Genomic DNA, 27,482 nt, shown 5'->3' with positions numbered 1-27,482 from the left:
ACTAACCAGAATAATCAAGGTTTTTCGTTTATTTTTTTATTGCTACGTGGCAAACAAGTTACCAGTAGGTTCAGTAGATTGTCAGAAAACAAATGAGACCCAGCATTCATGATATGCACGCTCTTAAGGCTGTGCAATTGGGCAATTAGTTGAAAGGGGTGTGTTCAAAAAAATAGCAGTGTCTACCTTTGACTGTACAAACTATTTTGTACAAACATTTTTTTTTTCTGGGATTTAGCAATCCTGTGAATCACTAAACTAATATTTAGTTGTATGACCACAGTTTTTTAAAACTGCTTGACATCTGTGTGGCATGGAGTCAACCAACTTGTGGCACCTCTCAGCTGTTATTCCACTCCATGATTCTTTAACAACATTCCACAATTCATTCACATTTCTTGGTTTTGCTTCAGAAACAGCATTTTTGATATCACCCCACAAGTTCTCAATTGGATTAAGGTCTGGAGATTGGGCTGGCCACTCCATAACATTAATTTTGTTGGTTTGGAACCAAGACTTTGCCCGTTTACTAGTGTGTTTTGGGTCATTGTCTTGTTGAAACAACCGTTTCAAGGGCATGTCCTCTTCAGCATAGGGCAACATGACCTCTTCAAGTATTTTAACATATGCAAACTGATCCATGATCCCTGGTATGCGATAAATAGGCCCAACACCATAGTAGGAGAAACATGCCCATATCATGATGCTTGCACCTCCATGCTTCACTGTCTTCACTGTGTACTGTGGCTTGAATTCAGAGTGTGGGGGTCGTCTCACAAACTGCCTGTGGCCCTTGGACCCAAAAAGAACAATTTTACTCTCATCAGTCCACAAAATGTTCCTCCATTTCTCTTTAGGCCAGTTGATTTGTTCTTTGGCAAATTGTAACCTCTTCTGCACATGCCTTTTTTTTAACAGAGGGACTTTGCGGGGGATTCTTGAAAATAGATTAGCTTCACACAGACGTCTTCTAACTGTCACAGTACTTACAGGTAACTCCAGACTGTCTTTGATCATCCTGGAGGTGATCATTGGCTGAGCCTTTGCCATTCTGGTTATTCTTCTATCCATTTTGATGGTTGTCTTCCGTTTTCTTCCACGTCTCTCTGGTTTTGCTCTCCATTTTAAGGCATTGGAGATCATTTTAGCTGAACAGCCTATCATTTTTTGCACCTCTTTATAGGTTTTCCCCTCTCTAATCAACTTTTTAATCAAAGTACGCTGTTCTTCTGAACAATGTCTTGAACGACCCATTTTCCTCAGCTTTCAAATGCATGTTCAACAAGTGTTGGCTTCATCCTTAAATAGGGGCTACCTGATTCACACCTGTTTCTTCACAAAATTGATGACCTCAGTGATTGAATGCCACACTGCTATTTTTTTGAACACACCCCTTTCAACTAATTCAACTAATTGCCCAATTGCACAGCCTTAAGAGCGTGCATATCATGAATGCTGGGTCTCATTTGTTTTCTGAGAATCTACTGAACCTACTGGTAACTTGTTTGCCACGTAGCAATAAAAATATATACGAAAAACCTTGATTATTCTGGTTAGTCACATTGTACTGCTATTATTTTGAACAAGACTGTATATATATATATATATATATATATATATATATATATATATATATATATATATATATATATATATATATATATATATATATATATATATACACACACATACTGTAAACCTGAATAAGTTGGCAAAATAAAACAAAAAATTAGGCAAAATCAGTTACATACATTTTTTTTAATATAAGATATTTAAAATAAGCAGAACTTGCAGATTATTATTTTGTACACATACATTTCAATTTCTCTAAACTTCAAATATTTGATTAAGCTAATTCACGCTCAAAAAATGCTGGGTTAAAAACAACCCAAGTTGAGTTAAAAATGGACAAACCCAGAAATTAGGTTGTTTGAACCCAGTGAATGGACCAATTCAAACAACCCAGTTTCTGGGTTTGTCCATTTTCAAACCACCTTGGGTTGTTTTTAACCCAGCATTTTTAGAGTGATGCATACATTTCAAATGAACTTAAATCTTTTTAGTAGTGGAAACTTGACCCAAGCTTGAACTAGCTAATTCAATAAAAGCTACCTTGCTAATGGTAACACAGCATAGCAGAGCACTTGCTGAATGCATATAGCAATACAGAAAATGTTATATAACATTTATCTGTTGATTCTGCTCTCTTGATTCTAAACTCATGTTCCACTCGTCACCATGATGTTAACTCCATCACCCCCCCCCCGAAAAAACAGCCCAGATTCAGTTAAATCTATGTTAGACTACTTAGTATTTAAGATCATAAAATCCCAAACAATGAATTCAGAATTCAGATTACTTTAAATGTGTCAGTTTTGAGAACTCAAAAGAAAAAGAAAGTACTAAATACTCATAAAAGTGAATTTGATTGAACTAATTTGTTTAATTTGAGCTCTACTCAAACCAGTCAAGTATTTTGAGTGTTATGCTTTACCCTTCAGAGATAATCAGATGGTTCTGTAATGATAGCTACAGGCCTATGTTTTGTATTGTGCAGTCAATATCTACATATTGGGTCTCACATATTGCAGTCCATGCGATCATCTCTTGCCAGCCATAATCAGGTGTGTTGCAATAGGGCGCGGACATGACATCACAATGACATCATTTCATGAAACAGATTAATACCTTAGCCTCAAACTCTTGAGATGCATGAAAAGTGTGTTAAAGTGTGTGTGCATGGAGAGCCCCGCTGAAGTGGATGTCACATCTACAGCGAAGCACGACTTCTGTAATAGCTGTCAGGGCAATGTGCTGCTTCAGACCAGAAATGACATCCTTTCAGAGCCAGCCTGCCTTAAAGTGCAGCCAAGCGAGATAGAGAGAGAGAGAATAGCAGAGCATGAGTCTAAGACAAGATAAGGAGATAGAGAGGTGATGGGCAGAGGGAGAGAGAGAGGCAGGATGGGGAGAAAAAAGAAAAGGTGACGGATGAGGAGAGGAAAGAAATGCGCGCTGAAGGAAAATGCAGATAATGACTATAGTCTCATGCCTGTAAGGAAGTTAATGATGGAAGATTTCGGTTGAGCTGCTGCTTTGCCACAATGTAATGTGTATGTTAACATGCTAGGGAGAACATAGCTCAAAATCCACAACTATATATATATATATATATATATATATATATATATATATATATATATATATATATATATATATATATATATAAACAATTTTAATGCACGGGATGGAGGCCGTGGTTTTGCCATCACAGGAATAAATTACATGGTTAAATATATTAAAATTGAAAACTGAATAAATTGAATAATATTTCACAATATTGCTGTTTTTACTATTTTTTTTAATCAAATAAATGCAGTCTTGAGACTTACTTCAAAAACACCCAAACTTTACAACAGAAAAATAATTATATAATTATAAAATAATTATATATATATATATATATATATATATATATATATATATATATATATATATATATATATATATATATATATATATATATATATATATATATATTATACTTAGAAACATTTGCATACATACAATTAAATGTAAATTACATATATAATATTTTATTTTGAGTTTTTGAAAGATTTTTCAAAGAGCATTATCTTGATGAAATGTTTTAGAGAAGAGCACAGCTAGAACAAATTTTCCCAAACTTTTTCCCAAAAACTTTTTTTCTATGATTGTATGATCCCTTCATTTAAACTTTATTGGTGGAGGGGAGAAAAGTGATGTACCATAAAAATCACACCCACATGAAACTCAAGCAAGTGATAAATGAGTGTTGTTGTGTCCTTTTGGGCTTGTGGTCTCTGTGGGATATCTCTTCTCCATATTTCACATCACAAGCACAGGGGGAATGCAGCTACCATATCTGCCTACTGATAGAATGTGACCACTGCTACATTACCTTAACAAACTGTGTGCATTATTAGAATGAGAAACGTGTCAAGATTCCTTCAGATAATCCTTCCCAGTGAATCTGTCACAGCAGGCTCTGTTTGGTAGCTTGAATAACTGTGTCCAGACTTTTCAAAGGAACATAAACAGACAAGCGCACAGATGAGTCTGCTTCATCTTCATCTGAACCTTATTTAGTCCAATTTTAGTTTGGTCTGTCAACTTATGTGTCAGTCAGAGACAGAGAACAAGCCAGCTGAAGTAGAACTAAGATCTCCCAAAATACATCCTCCACATCTGCTTTAAGCGCTCATAACATGACTATTTAGCTATAATTGAGTGATTGAATCACACTGGGAATACACATTTAAGGCAGAGAGACATGATGTTAGGAAACTGAAGTGCTAAACTGAGTCTTCATTGCTCGAATGAAACACTCATTTAAGTCAAAACTTAGGGTTGGGAAACATAGCTAAAATATTGGAATATTTTTAAGCATTTTGGAGATGTTTGTTTTATTTTCAACCATGATTTCCCCAAACAGTTATTTATATTTTGCAATTATAATTTTGTATAATTTATATTTTTATTATACAATTTTCATTTTCTGGTTTAATTTTTTTTACAAAAATATTTAAACTAAAATTATACAAGTTTAAAGTTTGATCAAAAGTTTCATGTTTTGAAAGAAGTATATTATGCTCACAAAGACTGCAGGCCTTATTTTACCAATCTGAGCACATGGTCGGAAGCACATGGTCCAGAATCCACTTTTGCTAGTTTAACGACAGAAATAATGATCAGCGCCAGGCGAAAAGGGTTGTACCTATTTTGAGTCATGGGTGTTTTGGGTGTAATAAACCAATCAGAGATTCATCTCCCATTCCCTTTAAAAGCCAGTTGCGCTTGCACAATGCCATAATCGCTATTTACATTTGTGAGCGGAAAAATGCTTCTCCAGAGAGGAATCCTTTTCATTTTTATATTTAAAAATGTTTGTGTGCTGCTGCCAAGCGGCAAACTCACCCAGTTTCTGTGAAGCCAATAGGGAAGTAATTTAAACTGTAATTCCTCGACTGGCCACTAGTCTCCAGAAGGGAGCAGAATCTAATTTAGCCCCATGTTAAAATGCCCAACTTTATAGACTGGTACAAATTGTGGTTTTGGTCTACACGGCTAATTTTGCCCATCATGATAAGTGTGAGGGGGTTGAATTTTTCTCATTCGTTTACATTATATAAAGCCTTAAAGGAACACTCGGCCAGCTCGTCTCTACTTTACGCTTCAAAATTGCTCTGCAGAATCCTATAGGTGGTCACAGACACTACGTCCATATTTTTTTTACAGTCTATGGCTAGCCGTGGTGTAAAGTAACAAATTACAAACACTCTCTTTACTGTAATTGAGTAGTTTTTCTAAGTAGTTTAAAAACAGTTTACTTTTACTTGAGTACGTTTTAATCGATGTATCTGTACTTTTACTGCGCTATTTTCCCTAAACTTGCTGTCACTACATTGCTTATTTTTTTCCTGTCAACATGATTGGCTAAGACGAATAATCAGTCCTGTGTCTCCATGCCCCAACCATAGCAACCAGTGTAGAGTGAGGCACGCGCACTTTATGAAAAGGGGTTAGTGCTGGTTACGGTATGTTGAGTGATCTCGTGAAAGTTCCTTAAACAATTACTAAAAATTGACCGCAGAACACTTTCTAATACACGCACAAATGGTACATATTTCTGTTGGTGCTGCCAACTTAAATATTTAAATAGCAAATACATTTCATAAAACATCAGATTTATGTTTAAATCATATTTATTTTTTAATTGCAAGAAAAAAGAATCAGTGGTGAAAATTGTGAGTTACTCGATTCTGATTTCTTAAGTGTATTTTTTTAAAGGGAAAACATCCATTGAAATTAAAGCAGTACAATGAATGCGTCTTAAAAAGAAAGAACTCTGCTTTTTTTTCGAAAAATTGCTAATGTACAATGCTTTGCAACCTTTTTTAATTACAGGCAATAAAACCTCTACAGAATGGTTGTCATAAATGTTACCAGATTATTGGTTGCTTTCTCAAATATTACTGTATTTTTAGTGCTAGCAGTCAAAAAATTAAAATAAATAGTAAAAAAATTTTTTTTAAATAAAATAAATAGAAATATTGAAATACTGTTGATCTCATGTTTTGTTTGTTCTTACTGAAAATGCTCCATAAAGAGTAAGCTACATTTTTAATTAGCAGGGTATAAGTAAGGGATAATGTACACCCAGCCGGTTGTTATCGCAGAATAAACCCCGACAGAGTGGTCAGGACCCCGACGCAAAGTGGAGGGGTCTTGCATCACTCTGAAGGGGTTTATTCTGCGATAAAAACCGGCTGGGTGTACATTATCCCGCTTATTACACGGCTACTAGTCTCAAATAAATAATTATTAGACACAAAATATTGTCTCGAGATTAAATATTTTATTAGCTCTTCCGCAGTTTCCTCAAAGGAAAACAGTTCCAACCTGCTTTAAGCCTTCATCTATTGCTGAAGATTTGTCATATAACCTTGCTAAATGTTGAAAATGAATGCTGAAAGGGTTAGTTCACCCAAAAATGAAACCAAGCCTATGATTTACTCACCCTCAAGTTATCATAGGTGTATATGACATTCTTCTTTCAGACAAATACAATCGGAGTTATATTTAAAAAGTCCAGGCTAACGTTAATCCAAGCAGTAGTTGTAGTTGTGTTTGAAGTCCATACAAAATGCAGCTGTCCATCAAATAACGTGCTCCACACGACTCCGATGGGTTATTAGAGCCTTCTGATTCGAACCGATGCGTTTGTGTAAGAAAAATATCTATATTAAAAACGTTATAAACGAAACCTGCCTTGAAGTCTTCTATTGTAACCCACGGCTGTTTAAACCACAAGATGGCGCCAGCGTTAAGCATAGAAGTAGTACCGGTCAAGATAACTCGTAGTACCCGTATGAGCGGGTGTTATCTGGAAATAACATACCGCTGGAATGTGCGATTGACCAATCAGAATCAAGTATTTCACAGAGCCGTGTAATAAGGTTGAATAACATTCATAACATAAGTCTCACTACTCTTGAGTACTTTTAAAAGGGCTACTTTTTACTCCTACTTTGAGTAGTATTTAGGACAGTTACTTTTACTCTACTTGAACTACATTTTTTGACAAGCAACAGTACTTCTACTTGAGTATGCTTTTTCAGTACTCTTTCCACCACTGATGGCTGGTGCGCATCCCTGTGTGTGTAATACGCAGTGTACACACGTTGTGCACCCGTTTTCAGTTGCCTAAAAATAGCAGATGGGCTCACGCGAGTGCATCTGCTAAACAATGTGGCGCGAGCAATGTGAAAATGATAACTACGTCGGGCTGAAACTAGCGAAAACACTTGTGTCTAGCCTGCCGTCGCATTATGCCAAGTGTATGATAGGGCCCTGCATTTATTTGATCAAAAACACAGTAAAACATTAACGATGTGGAAATATTATTACAATTTAAAATTCGGTCCTCAAAACAAATGACCTTGGACAGCCTGAATGATTCCATCGGTGTTGCAGTTTTTACGGCCCATATCCCTCAGGGCTTCTTTGAGAAGCAGAGCAATTAAGGAGCAGTAATTAACAGCATCAGACTAACAGGCCTGATCTCTCCCCGCAGGGGGACAGCGGACGAGGGCAGGATAGGATATGACTGACTACTCACCGTTTATGATGACCTTCTGTGAAAACTAGTCGGCTTAGTAATGGAAGACACTTCTTATCTAGTAGTTAAATAAGTGAAGTGCAACTGACCAGTAAAATACACTAATGACTTTTAATAATGACAGAAAGAGGAGCCAATCTTAAGAGTCAGCACTCACAGGATAATGATGCAGTTCAGTCAGTCATTCGTGGACCAGTGACCATCTCTAATGACAGAGCTCATTTCCAGATACCAAACAATCTGGCTGTGTAGCATAAATCTATGTCCTTGTGGATTTTCTTTTAAAAATCCGACAGATCCGTCATATTGATCCCTCAGGGACCCAAGGAACTGAAACATTTTCAATTCGTAATTTAACAACTTAAAAAATAATTTGGCCCATTAATATTGCATGTCTTTACTTTAAAGTGATTTTGTAGTCAAGGAAGAAAAAAATAACTCTCCACAAGTGACTCACCAACAGATTTGATGCTTCTAAGATGACTGTGCAGCTGAAATGAATCCAACAAAAACTTCTGACCTCCGCTGAAAACGAATAACTTGCTATAAGTTACAATTAACTTAAGATTTGCACTGACACCACAAATGAATATAGCCACCGAGAAGTCCACCCCTATAGTAAAAAACCTGTTTCATGCTTCATTTCACTGATTTTCCACGGCTAAAGGTAATGGCACCAGTTCAACTACTTGACGGGTGACTGCAAGATGTTGGATTAAAAACACTGGACTGTGAGGCGGCAATAAATCAGTTTCCCGAAAGCTGCCCACTGAAATGACCCTCATGCCTAGACTCTGATTAAAAACATCGTAGTAGTTTCACTGTCTGAAAATCTTGTTTCATGCCTAGTTTGACTAATTACAGTAGACTCCAGACATAGGTTATGATGATGAGACTACTCAGAAAAGAAAAACTTCACTTCATATCTAAAAAAAGTATTTTGTCTGTCCTGTTCTTCCTCAAACAGTGACAATGACAAAAATACAGCCTAAACACGTTCTTCACTAAATGCCATATACATATACTAGAGGCTTATCCATCTCCATCTAAGGTCATTCTGCCTTTGTGTTTATATCATCCTATGAGTCACTACAAACATACCATCTACATCAACCCTGGATCTGCCAATCAGGACCAGACCAACTAAAAAGCAGCCAATACAGATAAGAGCAGCCGGATTAATCCCTCCCTTATGGTATAATGGGAAGATTTGCTATTTTGCTCTTTGGATCCTGCGGAAGGCTGTGAGAACCAGAGGGAGATAATCCCTCCGAAATACCTCTCAGCATGGGAAATCCTACGCACATGAATACAAAGATTCGCAGATGTAGCCATTACAAACTACATGCAATCTCTTTAATGTAGTATCCCTTTGTTAACCCAAACCGCAAGAAATAACAGCGGGATACTACAGCAGAGATAACACACTAGAATTGGATTGCTTTTGATTCACCGTGACCTCAGAAGTTCAGAAAGGGCATCAATGAAAAAGCAAAATGCACAGGGAAAACACACAAGGGTCAGGAAAAGGTAACATTTGATTTGTAACACTTACAAAAAGAAAATTCATTGATTACAATTCATTGTTAATGTTGAAAATATTCATCATAATCTAAAATTAATTCCTTTCATAAAGAATCACACTACTGTTAAAAAGGTTGGAGTCAGTTTTGGGAATCTTTTCCAAAGAAATGAATACCCCCCCCATTCTACTTTCTTCCATTCTACCTAGTAGTGCCATATATATAACAGTAATATTTATAATATTTATAACAACTACGAATAGCTGTACGAGTAGTGGCTGCATACTATATATATATATATATATATATATATATATATATATATATATATATATATATATATATATATATATAGTATAAAAAAATAAAATAATAATTTTATATATATATAGTATAAAAATATATAATTTTATATATATATATATATATATATATATATATATATATATAAATATATATATAAAATTATTATTATTATTATTTTTTTTTTAGCTTTTCCAAAGACCCTTTAGCACTTCGCTGGAGCACAGGTGGAAACACCCCTTAGCTAAGTGACAAAATGTATCACATTACCTTTGCTTTCCCGGTGCTCTGTAGGATGTGCACCAGAGCGCAGGCCATCTCCTCTTTGTTCTTGACGCTGATGACTGGCTCCAGCACGGAACAGAGCAGCATGTAGTTGTTGGTGGTGTACTCTGCAAACTCTTTGTAGAGCTCCATGGGCAGGATGTTCATGCTTTGGTACCGGGCCTTGATGCGGACCATAGGACCAGCTGTTTTCCCTTTACCTGGATTGGGTTGGCTAACTGGGTACCATTTCTCAACCAGCTGCCTGCTTGTGACAGTCACCACTGGAATGCTCACCAGACCCACATAGTTGTTCTTGTCCTTTTTCTTCTTCTTGTCAGAGTCTCTATACAGATGGATGGTGATGTTCTGGACCGTAGGGAGGTTATTGAACTCAAAGTGTTCACCCCAGAAGACGTTATCCGTCTTCAGCTTGCAGGTTGTACGGGCATAGAGGCCGTCGTCCAGGCAGAGCTCGCAGAAGTACTTTTTCTTGGCCGGAAGATCTTTTGCTTCGATGATCCACAGCCGCAGCGTATTCTCGACCCGCCGACTGTTGTCCTAGAGACGGAAGGGCAATGTGAGGTTAGTGGACTGTTAGGCTGCCATGTCACGGCGGTAGCGGATTATTACCGCATCAGTGTGGCATCTAACAGGGTCAGTGATTTAGAGATGACGTACTTTTCGGCTCAGTGATTAAATACCCTCTGCTTCAGATCACCCACCCTTGGCTGGGAATTAAAAGGCCCTTTATTTTAGATCACTTCATGTCCTTCCCATAAAGATAGCAGGATGGTGCTGTAAATACTGTGTGACATCATTCAGCAGTTAATGTTATTCACTGGCCCTTTTTTAATAGAATAGGCTTTCCAGTGTGAAGTCGTGGTTTAATATACGAGGGACGGCCATAAAGTTGACCTGCATCATACTGTATAAGGTTAAGCTTTTGTTGTAATATAATAGAGGTTAATTTATAGATATTCCTCCATCCTTTTATAACTTAGGAGGCAATGGAGGATGAGATCAGAATAAAACTAAATGTCACAGTTATTTCTGAGGCCTCAGACCATCGTGAATCACTGAACTGAAGAGACTAAAGCCCTCGTTCACCAGCGGCATACAGTGATTCTTGTCCTTCGCCCTCCAGCAATTGCACAGTGTCCCACCAACAATTAGTGATTTCATGCAGAAGAATTTATCTGGGGTGAAACGTTACCGCTGATGGAAACGCTGATGGAAATTGTAATATTATTTGGCCAATTTAGCCTAATCCTAAACACTTAATTTATAATTTTCTGTGGAGTTTTTTGTTCTTCTTTCTTCCAGAAATTTTGACTAGGTTTCTATAATTTAAAAAATATATATATAAATCTGGTGGGCTGCAGTCTACAGAGGGTTAGTCTTGTAAATTTAAATTAGAAATTGCAACCCTCAAAATGAATGATCTGGAAGTTCCAGTAAGTGCAAACAATGCTTAGTTCACACCAACTGACTCTAATTTGAGTTTATTCCCCATACAAATCAATCCTATGGCTTCAAGTGACTAGCTCTAACGCCACATTCACACGGGGCGTAGGCGTTAACGCTTGATGGAGGGCGTGGCTGAAGCTGGGTGCTGACGCGATCGTCATAGTGACAACAGCAAATCACATTAACTTGCCGCTTGGACCAAAACACAACACAAAAAAGCCCCTTTTTATAACAGCTAGTCTGTGAGACGAAATGGATGCCGATTTGGTTGTATGTGCGAGTGCGATTGCCCGTGTAGTTGTTGTCAGCAAACTGCACAGGTGCATGAAGCTGTTAAGTACATTAAATCCTGAAAAAGCGCCGACAGCGGGAAGAATATCACGTAGTGGTCCAGGAGCTGCATCTGGATTTTTAACGGTCTATGGTCTGGATGGTTCACGGAGCAGTAATGAACGCAATTGGCTAGCGTCTGCTGTAGGATATTTGCATACGGCGATCTGATTGGATGACGCCTGCACTGGTGCTTGAAAAGTTGAGAATTCTTCAACTTCTGCCGCTTGCAACGCGAGTGAAGTGCCGCGACGGAACCCACAATTCAGTTCGGCAACGGATGATGTCACCCATTCAAAGTAAATGGGAAGCGTTAACACCTACGCCCCGTGTGAATGCGGCGTAAGGCTCACTATATAGGCACCTACTGGACCAAGAATGTTGAGTATTCACTTGTAAAAGTGAGCTGCACGCTTGTAAAAGAACACAGCGCCGCGCTTCACTGAAAACATGCGGCGCATACATTTACTTAAAGCCACAATATGCAATGTTACACCCCTAGAGGTCACTTATTCAAAACAAAAGCATAGCCTGATGCCTTGATTCCGCCTAGCTTTTATTCTTTTATTTTATTCGAGCGCTTCCGCTTCTTCCGTTCATGCATATGTCAGGTAACGAAGTGCTGTTTTATCATATTAGATACACTATTTGAGTGTGTTGAAAGTTGTTATAATGCTGCTCTGTGTGTTCAATTGGCGGCTATGAGACACTTGTTGCACAGAAAGCTAGATCGATATAAGACATAGTAAAACATGGCACTTGTAGAAATGTGGAAAACAAGGTTTAACAATACGACTAACTGTGCTGAGCTATATAACAGTGATTAGTCTTCTGTCAATTAATGTATCCAATTAGCTGCTCACATGTCTAATAAAACACATAATATATAAATGCGTCTTTGGTGTTTCAGAAATCAAGGGTAGCGCGAGTATGATGTCATTGACAGGCAATGCACGGACACGGTCCATGTCCTGGTTAAAATTGCTTATTTCTTTGGATTTAAACATTTTTGGAAACTTTTGGGATAATGTAAGTACACAAAGTCAACAAAATATGTAACATTGTTCAAGGGTTTTTTGGATATTTTAATCCCGAAATCTTACATATTCTGCCTTTAATGAAATCGCAGTATTTGAAATGTTATAATTGCACTAGGCCATATCATGGTTTTCAGTTTTATTTCGATGAATCGTGCAGTCCTAGGCTGAATCATGATTCTTCAAAATTCCCAAACAGCATGAAGCTGAGTAAATAATGACAAAATCTCTATTTTTGAGAGAACAAACCCTTCAAGTCATGACTGATGAATTGCTGTATAACATCAGTTGACTGTACTGAGGGCACTGTGCATTGTGTAGGGCTCGAGTGCTCATGGATATTCCCACACAAAATAAACACCCACTAAGGCAATTGATTTTGCATCTCTGTATTGAGGTGCTCCATTGTGCGCCCTCATCACAGATAATGAACTAATTAGGCAGACAGAAATGCGCCTCTGCCGCAGCAGCTAATGCCTGAGCTATGATCATCGCCATACTACTACAGCATCAACATCTGTCTGAAAGCATCATCTGTTCACTGCAAAGCTCTCTAAAGCCTGGCTCTGGTGTTCACCTCAGAAACCCACAGAGTAATTAAAATGTAAGACTGAATGATGGGGAGACATTAAATACATCCCCAGGCAAGTTGTGAAGAAGGCAAATATTACTTGAAGGTTGTGCTTGATTTTTTACCCAATTTAATTAATAATTAATTTGCCTAATCATTGATTGGTGAAATGAGCTGTTGAATGAGGTTTTTTTTTTTTTTTTTTTTTGGCGGCGTGCTCCAAGCAGCCATATGTTTTACAGTTTCTCTCCTGTGTCTCATGTCCTTATAACAAAGAGAGAAACAGCCTTGAATTTTGTCACACTCAGATACAAAAATATTATTTGATCCTTTTTTTCCACATATAAATGAGAGTATCTGCATCAGGTATGATTTTAGCCTTTGCAGGTATATAAGTGCCTCTGCAGCTCGGCAAGTTTACCTTATTAGGGTGGATGGCTCGCCGCAGGTTCTCCATCCATTTGTCTCTCTCTGCAGCTGAACGACAAGAAAAGCACTTACTACCTGTGGAGGTGCTCACCTGGAAAAAAGGGTGATAACTGTCAGCTTACTGCAGAAATCTCATTGCTTCTGGCTTGCTAGCTTCAAAAAGCAAACCTGTGCCATGCTTTAATGTAATGTGAAAACATTTACTGACAGATAGTCTGGGCACAAATGCAGCATTTTAAAATCGAGTTCAGAAAGATGTATACAGTAGGGCTGTCAATATGTTAATATGTTATAATGTCATATGTTAACCCCAATAAATTTTAACTGCACTAAATTGATTAATGCGGCGCGCATTTTCAGTTTGATCCATGGCATATCCCGCAGTTGGAAAAATTTAGATAAGCCACAGATGTAAAGGATACAGCAGCAAACATTAATAGGGAAAGAAAAGGGTTAACATTAATATTACTATTCTAAACCAAAAGTGCAGTTATAGCCTACATAAGCTAACATATTTTCTGTTTAATATTTATTAGTCTCCTGGTCGAAAGAAAAATTCATTTTAACGCTGAGCACATGCTCTGCAGTCTGAGCGCGAAATCATTAACACCATCACGGCTCATAGTACATGTGTTTTATTGAACTAAATACATCACAATTGGCTAAAATTAATACGCAGGTTACTTTTCTGAACAAGAGCACAGCTGAGTGCTCCCAAGTCCATGTTTCTCACACTGTTCGCGTGAATCGTGGCACAATTAGGCACATACACACAAAATACCGGCAGTTCAATAGGGAACGTGCATCTCTTAAAGGGGCCACACTATATTCCATCTCTTAAAGGGGCCACACTATATTTCTACTCGTGGAATATGGACCTCCTCCAGTGTGGTGTGGTACTGGTGCGCTCCCAGGTCCGCATGACAGCTTTCACATTACCAATTTTTCATACAAACTGTGCCCTGTTCTGTATTAAACCGCCAGTGTAAAGACTTCCTTAATTTATATTCTTAAAATGAGAGAAATCACTGCTTATTCTGAATTTTTAAGCTTAGGCTTAAGAGACATAAACAAGTTCTTTAATAAACATCTATGATCTTTGATACATGTCTTGTCTTCATGCTGTAATATTGATTATTATTGAATAAGTATGGTTTCACTAATAATAAACGTACATTTGCATAACGTATGCATATATGTCCATACCCATGTTGAATTTTGATATAAATTTAATTGAGATATATTTACAACTGATAAAAATGTGCAATTAAGTTGTGATTAATCGCGAGTTAACTCATGACAATCATGCGATTCATCACGATAACATTTTAATCGATTGACAGTCCTAGTATACAGACAAGTTCTGACTAGGCATCACAAGCTATGAAAGAAGTCAAAAGAAAGCTAACTGAATCAAAATTAAATTAATAAATGAATACAATTAAAAACCCACAGGTATTTTAAAATCAACACTGGGACAAATTGGTAATCAATATTTTTACCCAGTACGAGTAGATGTACAATACACTTTTACAGATTATTTTTTTTGGTGGAAATTGCCTGGGGTGTGTTTCCCAAAGCCAACTATGGTCGAAAGTTCTGCCGTTGCCAATAGAGTGTAAAGGAACGTGGCACCACAGTGGGCTAAAGGTGCTTTTTGAAATACACCCCATTTAGGAAATATTGTCTTATGAATGACAATATACTGTAACATTCAATTTAAATCAGACCAGTGAATTGATGTATATAATGTAAAGTAAGTGAAAGAGGTGTCTATACCTCGAAGCAGTAATCTTGGCCGAGGATTGAGCTGTGCACTGGTTTAATGAGGACCTCCTCCTCCATGCTGAGGTCCAGAGCTTCTACTGCACTGCTGGGACTGAGCAAAGACTCGTGAGAGCGTGACTCCTTCAGCCTGGGCATCAGATGAGACCTGAGACAGAAACACATAACCATACATAAGTGACACGTGACATAAGTGTCTCTCTCTCGTACACACACACGCTCAAGCTTTTCAATACAAGCATAATATTTAAAATAAAAATAAAAACAATACATTTATTTTGTGGGTAAAATGAAAATGTCTTTAGGGTGAATAAATCAATGTTGAGTCCTTAAACATGCTCTGCATAATATGAGACATATATAATGCATAAAGCATTAATTACTCATGTAATGTAATGAATATAAATGAACACAGGCTTGCTGTTCAGCATTTGTTGTTTGGGCAAAGTGTTTATGTGCTTTGATCACTACAGGTGTCATCAACTGAGCTGTCGGTTAATGTTATCTCTCACAGAATATGATTAGTGCTCTGACAATATAATTAGTGCCTTCCTCAAAGCTAATTATCACATAATAATCGAAAATAGAGTTATCTGCCATACTTTTCAATATCTGTTAAGGCATTAAGACAAAAAAACTAAAATAATTGACCAGATCATAAAGCTTGCATGCAGGTGTGAAGAATGAAGCCATTTAAAATGCCAATACCACTAGTGTCACATCAATTCAACACGTTCCGCATCCATAATAAACAGTGATGTGAGACAGCAAGCATATCATTGAGAAACCCAACATGTTTACAGCTGTAATTAGTGTGGGAGATCTCATCTAAGATGAAGTCTGTGTTGGTCTGAACTGACGTTAATTAGTGCTTGCTACAAAGCAGATCTGATCTGGGAACAGTTCCACTACTCATCCCTTCATGTCAGCTGGAAAGAGATATGCACAGAACACTCTTCATCTCCGAGGAATACTTCGCACAAAAATGAAAATTCTCCCATTATTTACACACCCCCATGTTGTGCGGCATACCCCCCTAAAATTGGGTTGCTGTGCTGTGGTGGATCTGGCTGTGATGAAGGTTTAGTGAGGTTAAGTTACTGAGTTATAGGATGCCTTTCTAGTTGTATATAATACACATTTGTTGTAACTGTAGATGCTGTTGAATAGTTTTTGTATTGTGTTTTTTATTATTATATTATTCATTTATTTTAGAACACTATATAAATAATATTTCTTTGTTTAATTATATTTTTTATAATATTATTTAAACTAACCTATTGTATACATATAATTTACATACATACTGTTCAAGGCTGCTCTGTGTTTTCGTGACTCATTAAAAATACCCCGTTCATAAGTAATTTGATTGTCAATCGGACATCACAGCATTGCTTTTTTTTATGTTGTTGCATGCAGGAAAAACTGGCATGCGCCCCATACTTCCATACTTTTCCTGAAAGAACAAAAGAGCAACTCTGACAATCTGTTTAACATCTCATTTAATGTTTCAAAGAAAAGAATATAGTATTACAATGACAGGGTGAATAAATTGTAATTTATTTGAAGGTCTTATTTTTGAGGGAACTATCCCTTTCAAACAGTTCAGTGACAATTAACTAACACACATGGGTGATGCATGATCTCTTCACAAAGGTGATGAGCTGATGGTAGATGTCAATTTCTCAACAGAAACCGATTCTTCTCCTCACACAGGCAGACAAACAAACTGAAGCAGCCACATATCTCTCCATATCAACAATCATCATCAACTGTTTGTCGCTGTGTTTCTCATAAATTATTAACAATTCTCTATTACCATGAACCCTTTGCTTACCTCCCTTCCCCCTCTTCCTTTATTTTCATTTCCTTGTTTCTTCCACTGTCTTTCTTTCTCTCCTTCACAAAGATCTTCAGAGGTAAGACTATACTCCTGAGACCAGCCTTGTCTCTTAACCACTGAGGCTTCAGAGAGCTAAACTGTGTGTGTGTGTGTGTGTGTGTGTGTGTGTGTGTGTGTGTGTGTGTGTGTGTGTACAAACTGGTTTATTTCTGATTGGCTGAGGTGAAACGAAGCAGAGGACTCTGAGGGTAATTGGAGCAAAGGGGATTGTGGGATTGATCTATGCTTGAAGCAGTGTATGAGAGAAAGACTATCAAACTAGCAGTCCAAACGACAGGTTGATTTCCAGAACGGGGAGAAACCAAAGTCAGTTTTCCTGACTGGGAAACATTGATGGGATGACACTGACAGAAAGTACTGGGAATAGCTGTCAAACAAACAAAAAAGGCTTGAGCGAAAGGAGGTTAGAAGAGAGAGAAGGAAACATTGAAAGAAACACTGTGTGTTGGGGGTTCATCTGAACAATTGTCAATCACTTAGTTACTGGAAATGAAACTTCAAAAGAATGTTCCCTAAAGATGAGCTTCTGGTTTCTGAATGAAAATGACAGTTTTCTTGAGTAGGACCTAATATCAGCTTTTCAAGACTGATAAAAAAGTCCTGAGAGAAAAGGGATTCAGGAGTGAAAAAACCCCAGCAGCTCTTTTTTTGGTCAGCTAGTTTGGAAGATCAAGTGCCATAGAAATGAGAAAACAGTTAAACACTTTCTATGGGCTCGTCTAAACTGATCCTTAATTTAAAAGAAGATAAAAAAAATAATGCATTCAGAGCTTTCTCTGTAACGTGAGTAAATAATTCAACTACTTTGGAAGCATAAAGGGCTATGTGAATTCACTAAGTAGAAATGAATGATTACAGAGCAGTCTGTTCAATGACAAATTAAAATTACCCACCAGTCAGATGCCATGTTTAGAGTGATGCAAAATAAAATAAAAGAGAGGAATGGATGTAGTGGCATCCAGCAGGTTGTATTGTTGTATACCTTGCCTATACCTTTCTAAAAACATTTTTAAAAACCCTCCAAAAACTAATATACATTTTTTTTTGTTTTAAACTTAAGTGTGTACTTTGCAGCACAAATAAATTGCAACCATACCCTTTTTCATTAATTTATTGATATAAAAAGTCACACAGCTTTGTTTGATCATTCAATTGAAGTCAACATTCTGTTGACTATAAAAAAAATGTTGCAACTACATGTCAGCTAACACTCATTAGCTTAATATCTGCCTTATTTTGAGACTTCCCCCAATAGACTGACTATAAATAACTTTTCAAGAAAATGTCAACTTATTGTACTAACCCTAACCAAACAGTTTACTAATACTCAAACGAGAGTTAGTTGTCATGTATAGTGGCAAAGTTATTTATAGTTAGTAGAGTGTCTAAAGTAGACTGTTGAAATAAAGTATAACCACTGATTGCAATTATGTTCAGTGCCATTTTTTGTACAGAAAGTATATAATGCACCTTTAAAACCGCACGACCAATTGAATGGACCCCACCCCCCACCCCCCGGTAACAATTTAAAGGTCCCGTTCTTCGCGATTCCATCTTTCAAACTTTAGTTAGTGTGTAATGTTGCTGTTAAAGCATAAATAATACTAGGGCCCTCATCACGGAATCGCGGACGGAAAAGTAAATGTGATGTTTGTTACCTCAATAAATTTAAGGTCATTCCTATTTTTTGTTTTATGTTCTATTATATTTACATTAAAAGCACACTCTTTTTTCACCAAAATAACAGTAAAGGGTAAAAAAAAACAAAAACTGAATTGTCAAACATTTTAACGGAAAAAACGGAATTTGGGAAAAAAATAAAACGGATTTTATAGGGCCCTATAATACCTGTAAAATTATAAAGCTCAAAGTTCAATGCCAAGCGAGATATTTTATTTAACAGAAGTTCCCTTTCAAAGCCTACAGCGAACGGCCGGTTTGGACTACAGCAGGAAGTGCAGGGATGTAATGACGTCACTAGAACCGTTTGTTGACTAACCCTCCGCCCACAAGAACACGCAAAAAAGGGGGCGTGGTCTTGTTGTTCTCCCACGTGGAGAAGAGCGTGCATTCAGCGCTTGTATCTCCCCGTTATGGTAAGAGGCGGGACCTTTCCTGGCAAAGTGCGCTAAGCTGCTGTCCAATCACAACACAGGAAGCACTGGCCCAATCAGAACTCGTTACTTATTTCTGAAGGAGGGACTTCATAGAACAAGGAAATCATCAGGCCGTTTTTAGGACAGAGGAAACAGATAAGCAATTATCGCTGTACAGATAAGTAAATTGTGTGAAAAATGCTGTTTTTTTTACACGTGAAACATGAACTCAAGTTATATTGCACACTGCAAACATAATCAAAGCTTCGAAAACACGCGAAGAATGGGACCTTTAAATATGGCATCAACCCTAAAAAAAGCAAGAAAATGTTAAATAGGTTTTAGAAAATCTATCCTGAGTCCTTATAAACAATGGTATAATACTGTATGCTTTTTAAGAACACCCAAGATCAAGCACCTTATAATTAGCACTAATATGATGTAACATTCTGGATAATCTAAATATTGTCACTGGGTAAATCAGATTTCAGAGAGAAGTGCATTTTGGGAGTTAGAGGTGAGCCTAAGAGAGGAAAAGGACATGTTCAGACAAGAGGATCGTGCCGAGGTGTACCCTTTGAGGTATGTTTGTGTGTGTATGTGTGTGTGTGTGTGTGTGTGTGATGTGTGTGTGTGTGTGTGTGTGTGTGTGTGTGTGTGTGTGTGTGTGTGTGCGTGTGTGTGTGTGTGTGTGTGTTTATTCGTCCTTGGGTGTCTATGTGTTGAAATACATCTGATTTAAAGGCAAGTGAAACTAATAAGGAGATGGATGTAGGACACCAACACATGGAAACACACCCACTACTCCACATGGCGTGTGTCTCTAGAAGGTTAACCGTCACATCAGTCTAGCAGAATGAATGTTAATGTCAGCATTGGAGGCAATGAACGACACCGTATGAATGATAATATTCGCCCTAACTGTGTTCGCTGTGTGTGTGTGAAATAGAGAATGTATTTTATCCTGTGTGTTGTTAGTGTGCTCAGTGATGTGGTGTGCATGCTTAATGGCATGTGTTACAAGTTCTTTCATGTTATGCATCTCCTACCAATGAAAGGGACCGTGTGTGTTTGTGTGTGTGTTTTTTGAGGTGGGGAGGTATTAACGCAAAAACTGAACTATCAACAGCTCAACTCCAACATACTTATCACCTCAAACAGAGCAGCACACATACCGTCTGCTGAGAAGCAACTGACCTGTTTGTCCTTGAAAAAGAATCCTTTTCATTACACTTTGCCATGTTTTCTCTCTCATTTACCTATTTTTTCACATTTACCCAGAATCCCCTCCTTCCCAAATGAATTCATCCCCAGCGCACACACGCTTCCTGTCTTCACAGTGCTCTGTATCTCTGTCTCTGTAAATATTTCAGATACTGCACCAGACATAAGTCACACTTTACTCTCTATCCCTCCTTTTCTGTTCTTCTTTTCCACTCAGACAGCTTAATTTTTGGTTCCAGGAATAAATCTTTAAAAAAGAAAATCTTAAAAAACAACAACAACAACAACAACAAAAACATATTCAATGACATAAACCAAACAGGATTTAGTCTAAAAATAAACATGAAAAAGACATGACTAATAAATTAATTAATTCAATTATAGAATATTTTGATATTGAAAACAATGACAGCAGCATAAATTCAATAGATAACAATAACAAATACTAAACAAAAATGTTGTAACATTTCATTAATTCAGTAAACACACTGATTTGAGGCTCATAATCCATAACACTACAAGCCAGATTGTAAAGTACAGTGTGTTTGATTCACTAAAAAAAGAACCGTTTCATAAGAGCCATACATTCGTTAACTGCAATTAAACACAACATATTTTCTCCATGAAGCATCAGTGGATAATATTCCAGCAATGTTCTGTCTGGTACGTAAGCAGACAACAGAAAGAACTGACTATTTGATTAAAATCTGAATCCAAATTAGGGAGAGAAACATAGCAACCCATGACTAAACAACAAATACACTCAATGAGGTCACTCAGCAATACCAGTCAAGACTCCAGACTCCCGACTCTAAATAAATGTGTAGCTTTTTATAAAAGCGAGAACTAGGAGAGAGCCACTTGTCTTGTTCTCTAAATTTGACAAAAGATTTACAGCCCATGAGGCAAAAAGGCAGCAATCCACTGTCATCTCTCTGTGAGAGTGTGAAAAGCGTCTGACCACCAATCATGTTAGGGCTCCTGCTTTGGGCTGAACACTGTATTCAGAAGAGACCGTATGTGATGCCAAGACACTTAACATTCTAATGGTGCTACACAATGAAACAAAATCAATAATAAATATAAAATAATCCATCCATCAATAATACCATGGAAGCTTGGTACAAAAAGAAAATAAATGTAAAGATTTGAACAACTTTAAGACACTTTGTCAAAAATACATTTTCCATAATTATAATTACCACATATGTGCATTAAACAGATATGCACTCACCTAAAGGATTATTAGGAACACCTGTTCAATTTCTCATTACTGCAATTATCTAATCAACCAATCACATGGCAGTAGCTTCAATGCATTTAGGGGTGTGGTCCTGGTCAAGACAATCTCCTGAACTCCAAACTGAATGTCAGAATGGGAAAGAAAGGTGATTTAAGCAATTTTGAGCATGGCATGGTTGTTGGTGCCAGATGGGCCGGTCTGAGTATTTCACAATCTGGTCAGTTACTGGGATTTTCACGCACAACCATTTCTAGAGTTTACAAAGAATGGCGTGAAAAGGGAAAACATCCAGTATGCGGCAGTCCTGTGGGTGAAAATGCCTTGTTGATGCTAGAGGTCAGAGGAGAATAGGCCGACTGATTCAAGCTGATAGAAGAGCAACGTTGACTGAAATAACCACTCTTTACAACCGAGGTATGCAGCAAACCATTTGTGAAGCCACAAAACACACAACCTTGAGGTGGATGGGCTACAACAGCAGAAGACCCTACTGGGTACTACTCATCTCCACTACAAATAGGAAAAATAGGCTACACTTTGCACAAGCTAACCAAAATTGGACAGTTGAAGACTAGAAAAATGTTGGCTGGTCTGATGAGTCTCGATTTCTGTTGATATATCCAGATGGTAGAGTCAGAATTTGGTGTAAACAGAATGAGAACATGATCCATCATGCCTTGTTATCACTGTGCATGCTGGTGGTGGTGGTGTAATGGTGTGGGGGATGTTTTCTTGGCACACTTTAGGCTCCTTAGTGGCAATTGGGCATCGTTTAAACGCCACAGCCTACCTGAGCATTGTTTTTGACCATGTCCATCCCTTTATTACCACCATGTACCCATCCTCTGATGGCTACTTCTAGCAGGATAATGCACCATGTCACAAAACTCAAATAATTTCAAATTGGTTTCTTGAACATGACAATGAATGAGTTCACTGTACTAAAATGGCCACCACAGTCACCAGATCTCAACCCAATAGAGCATCTTTGGGATGTGGTGGAACGAGAGCTTCTTGCCCTGGATGTGCATCCCACAAATCTCCATCAACTGCAAGATGCTATCCTATCAATATGGGCCAACATTTCTAAAGAATGCTTTCAGCACCTTGTTGAATCAATGCCACACAGAATTAAGGCAGTTCTGAAGGCGAAAGGGGGTCAAACACAGTATTAGTGAGGTGTTCCTAATACTCCTTTACGTGAGTGTATTTAGCCAGTAGTGATGCCCTGATATTACAAAATAATAATATTACAAATAATAAGCTGCTTATGGCTGGTTATTGATAAAATGTTAAAAATGTATTAATATTATATGTGTGTGTGTGTGTGTGTGTGTGTGTGTGTGTGTGTGTGTGTGTGTGTGTGTGTGTGTGTGTGTGTGTGTGTGTGTGTGTGTGTGTGTGTAATTCTATTAAAACATTACAATGTAGCATATGACAATTAGATTTCCTAAAAATTTAATTTGTAAAAAAAAAAAAAAAAAAAAAAGATAGTGAAAATTAGTGTTTTGGAAAATTTACCTGAACATTAGATGACAACAAATGTTATGTAAATAAAAAAATGCAAAATAAGTCTGACCAATTATCCAAATATCTCAAGTATCTCGTAGTAAATATTTGTACAAATGGTGGTAGGTTCATTAGGTTTGTGTCTGCCATATAATCCTTTATTATATCTCTTGAAATAGGCTATTTTCTTGCAACAAACCCCAGTTCTCCACACTGACTCCCCAGTAGAATTAGTTGGGTGGGCTTTCCAAAAAAACAATCTGTGGCAAGGGGGGCGTGGTTCAGCGAGGTCTGCAGCGGGAGAGAGAGCCGCGGGACAAGCGGTAAGTGAGTGGATTGGAAGCAGATTAATAACACCTGTCTCTTGTTCTAGTAATGAGCGCGGAGAGGGAATAAAACCTCGGTGGAACCGGAGATCAAGAAGAGAGAGAGATCGGACGGTTGATACGAGCGCACAGAGACTGAGTTACCGGAAGCCGGAAGTGCCGACCCGGAAGTAATCGAGCGTCTATGAGAATCCACACCGCAGTGTGTGTTGTGAAGTTTATTACAAGTTTTGAGTTATAAATAAAGAAAGTATCAACCGTCCAGCCGACCCCCGTGTCCTCTTCCTTCCTTCCATTATCGAACTTACTACAGTGGTGCCGAAACCCGGGAAGGAAGTAGGACCGCGCCGCCGCCATGACAACACCAACGCCCTCCGCCACGCCGTTTGCGGACATCATCACCGCTCTCGCGGCCCTCCACCAGGAACAACATCAGTCCATGCTGGACCTGCGGGCGGACCAGGAGCGCCGTTTCGAGGCCATCGTCCGCGGCCAGCAAGAGGACCGCGAGAGGTTCCGGAGCTGGACAGCCCGGGAGGTTCGCACCGAAGCCGCCGGGCTCGCCAGCGCACCGGTCCACGTGCCCCTACATAAGATGGGGCCACAGGACGATCCCGAGGCCTTCATCGAACTGTTCCAGAAGGCAGCGGAGGCCTGCGGGTGGCCCCGGGCACAGTGGCCGGTGCGCCTCATACCACTGCTCACGGGAGAAGCCCAGGCGGCCGCTCAACAACTGCCGGTGGCGAACCTCCTGGATTATGAAGACCTAAAGAGGGCCATCATCCAGCGGGTCGGCCGGACCCCCGAGCAGCATCGACAGCGGTTCCGCTCGCTGGCGTGGGGTGAGGCCGGTCGGCCCTTCGCGATGGCCCAACAGCTCCGGGACGAGTGCCGCAAATGGCTATTGGCCGGTGGAAGCGACGTGGACCACATCGTCGATCTGGTGGTACTGGAGCAGTTCATCGCTCGGCTCCCCAGGAAGACCGCCGAGTGGGTCCAGTGCCACCGGCCCACGTCGCTGACGACGGCCATCAACCTGGCGGAGGACCATCTGGTGGCGTGCCCGGGGGTCGGCGAGCCCCTACTAACTTCTCCCTCTCTCTCTCCCCCCTCTGTCTCTCCTTCTCGCCCTGTCCCTCTCCCTAGGTCCCGCCCTCCAGGGCCCCCTCGTATTCCCCCGAGGACGGGGTGGAATGGGCCCAGGGCAATACGGGAGTTCGAGGGCCCCGCCCAGGGGGGCGGGGCTGCTGGGGTCGGGCGGGGATAACGGTTCCGGTTCCACCCCCCCTCCGCGCTCATTTTCCAATCCACTCCCCGCCGCAGGGGCGGCGGGCAGGCCTGGGCTGGCCTGCTGGCGGTGCGGCGACCCGGACCATTTTGTGGACCGATGTCCGATGATGGACATCGGGACAATGATCCGGGTCCCGGACTTCCAGCGGACCACCCCTGATCAAGCAGGAGAGTACCAAATTCCTGTGAGTATCAAGGGGGGTACATATCAGGCCTTGGTGGATTCCGGCTGTAACCAAACCTCGATCCATCAAAGCCTGATGCAACCGGGGGCATTGGATACAAGCCGCATGGTTAAGGTGCGGTGTGTGCACGGGGATGTGGTGGAATATCCGGTTGTCCCAGTCACGATACAGTTTAGGGGAGAAAATCATAGTGTTGAGGTGGCGGTTAGTCCCCACCTCCGGCATCCGCTAATTCTGGGGACAAATTGGCCCGCCTTTCCGGCATTATTGGGGTCGTTATGCGCGGATGCCGCTTGGGAGAACAAGGCTAGGAACGGGGCGGTGCGAGTGCAGGTTGGCGAGACTGATGCGGGGCCCTCGGGAACCGCTTCAGAGGAAGCGAGCGGGGTCGAGAGACTGATTCTCTCGGACCGCGATGACTTCCCTCTGGAGCAGTCCCAAGATGAGACTCTAAAACATGCTTTCCAACAGGTCCGCACTATCGACGGTCAGTCCCTCCAACCCGCCTTGCCCGTCACGTATCCTTATTTTGCCATAATTAAGGATAGGTTGTACCGAGTGACCCAAGACGCTCAAACAAAAGTGGATACAACCCAGTTGTTAGTACCGAAGAGCCGCCGGGAAATGCTTTTCCAGGCGGCTCACTCTAACCCGATGGCGGGCCACCTGGGACAGGCGGCCACACTGAATCGTTTAATGACCCGATTTTTTTGGCCAGGCATTCATGACAATGTGCGCAGGTGGTGCGCGTCTTGTCCGGAATGTCAGTTGGTAAACCCACTGGCCGCTCCAAAAGCACCATTGTGCCCCCTACCATTAATGCAGGTCCCCTTCGAAAGAATTGCGATGGACCTCATCGGGCCATTAGAGCGATCCGCACGCGGACATCGTTTTGCGCTAGTTATCGTGGACTACGCAACACGATATCCAGAAGCAGTGGCTCTCCGCAACATCTCTGCGAAGAGTGTTGCGGACGCACTGTTTCGGTTAATCTCCCGAGTGGGGATTCCGAAGGAAATCCTCACTGATCAAGGCACGGCGTTTATGTCACGCACGTTAAGCGAATTGTACGGATTATTGGGCATTAAATCCATTCGAACAAGCGTCTATCACCCACAAACAGACGGCTTGGTCGAACGATTTAATCGCACTCTTAAATCCATGATCCGTAAATTCGTACAGGAAGACGCCAAAAATTGGGATCGGTGGTTAGAACCCCTCTTATTCGCTGTGCGAGAGGTCCCGCAAGCCTCCACGGGGTTTTCCCCCTTCGAGCTTCTCTACGGACGACAGCCCCGGGGGGTGCTGGATGTCCTACGAGAAACTTGGGAGGAGGGACCTTCTTTGGCCAAGAACGAAATTCAATATGTGCTGGACTTGCGAACAAAACTCCACACCTTGGGGCGGCTATCTAGGGAGAATTTGTTGCAAGCCCAGGACCGCCAAAGCCGGTCGTATAACAGGGGTACGAGACTACGCAAATTCACACCGGGAGAGAAAGTGCTCGTATTACTCCCTACATCGAGCTCTAAATTAATGTCGAAGTGGCAGGGGCCGTTTGAGGTCGCACGACAGGTTGGAGACCTCGATTATGAAGTGATACGCTCCGATAGGAACGGGGCACGTCAAATATACCACCTCAATCTCCTTAAGAAATGGAATGAGGTGGAATCAGTGTTGTTGGCGACGGTGATCGGGGGAGAGGATGATCTCGGGCCAGAGGCGAGCATCAAAGCACAATCGGTCGCACTGGCCCCTGGGGGAGATCACCTCTCGCCGTCCCAACTCACTGATCTCTCAAAGCTACAGGCGGAGTTCGCCGACGTGTTTTCGCCCCTACCGGGACGTACCAACTTAATTCAGCACCATATCGAGACCGAGCCGGGCGTGGTAGTTCGCAGCCGGCCGTATCGCTTACCTGAACACAAGAAAAAGGTAGTTCAGGAAGAATTAGGGGCAATGCTCGATATGGGAGTAATAGAGGAGTCCAACAGTGACTGGGCGAGCCCGATCGTTTTAGTCCCTAAGACCGACGGCTCGGTCAGGTTCTGTGTGGACTACCGCAAGGTGAACGCAGTGTCGAAATTCGACGCGTATCCAATGCCGCGGGTTGACGAGTTGCTTGATCGGCTAGGCACGGCTCGATTTTATTCGACATTGGACTTAACGAAGGGCTATTGGCAGATCCCCTTGTCTCCATTGTCCAAAGAAAAGACAGCTTTCACCACGCCGTTTGGATTGCACCAATTCGTCACGCTTCCCTTCGGTTTGTTCGGGGCACCCGCTACCTTTCAGCGCCTCATGGACCGGATTTTACGGCCCCATGCCGCATAT

General features: G+C 40.2%; 1 protein-coding gene across 7 annotated transcripts in view; it reads right to left on the bottom strand.

The window, feature by feature from the left end:
• Positions 1-27,482, bottom strand: part of dab2ipb (DAB2 interacting protein b) — a 194,197-nt gene that overhangs the window by 24,259 nt on the left and 142,456 nt on the right. For all 7 annotated transcript variants that reach the window (XM_067438636.1, XM_067438637.1, XM_067438639.1 and 4 more), the window contains 3 exons: positions 15,367-15,520; positions 13,580-13,678; positions 9,757-10,311 (listed from right to left, as the gene is read on the bottom strand). In XM_067438636.1, coding sequence (XP_067294737.1) covers positions 9,757-10,311; positions 13,580-13,678; positions 15,367-15,520 — 808 coding nt within the window. The remainder of the gene's footprint in view (positions 1-9,756; positions 10,312-13,579; positions 13,679-15,366; positions 15,521-27,482) is intronic.

This window comes from Pseudorasbora parva, chromosome 3, assembly GCF_024679245.1.
Source record: "Pseudorasbora parva isolate DD20220531a chromosome 3, ASM2467924v1, whole genome shotgun sequence".
Classification (NCBI taxonomy): domain Eukaryota; kingdom Metazoa; phylum Chordata; class Actinopteri; order Cypriniformes; family Gobionidae; genus Pseudorasbora; species Pseudorasbora parva.
Note: the sequence above shows the minus strand (reverse complement) of the source record. Positions and strands in the feature narration are given on the sequence as shown.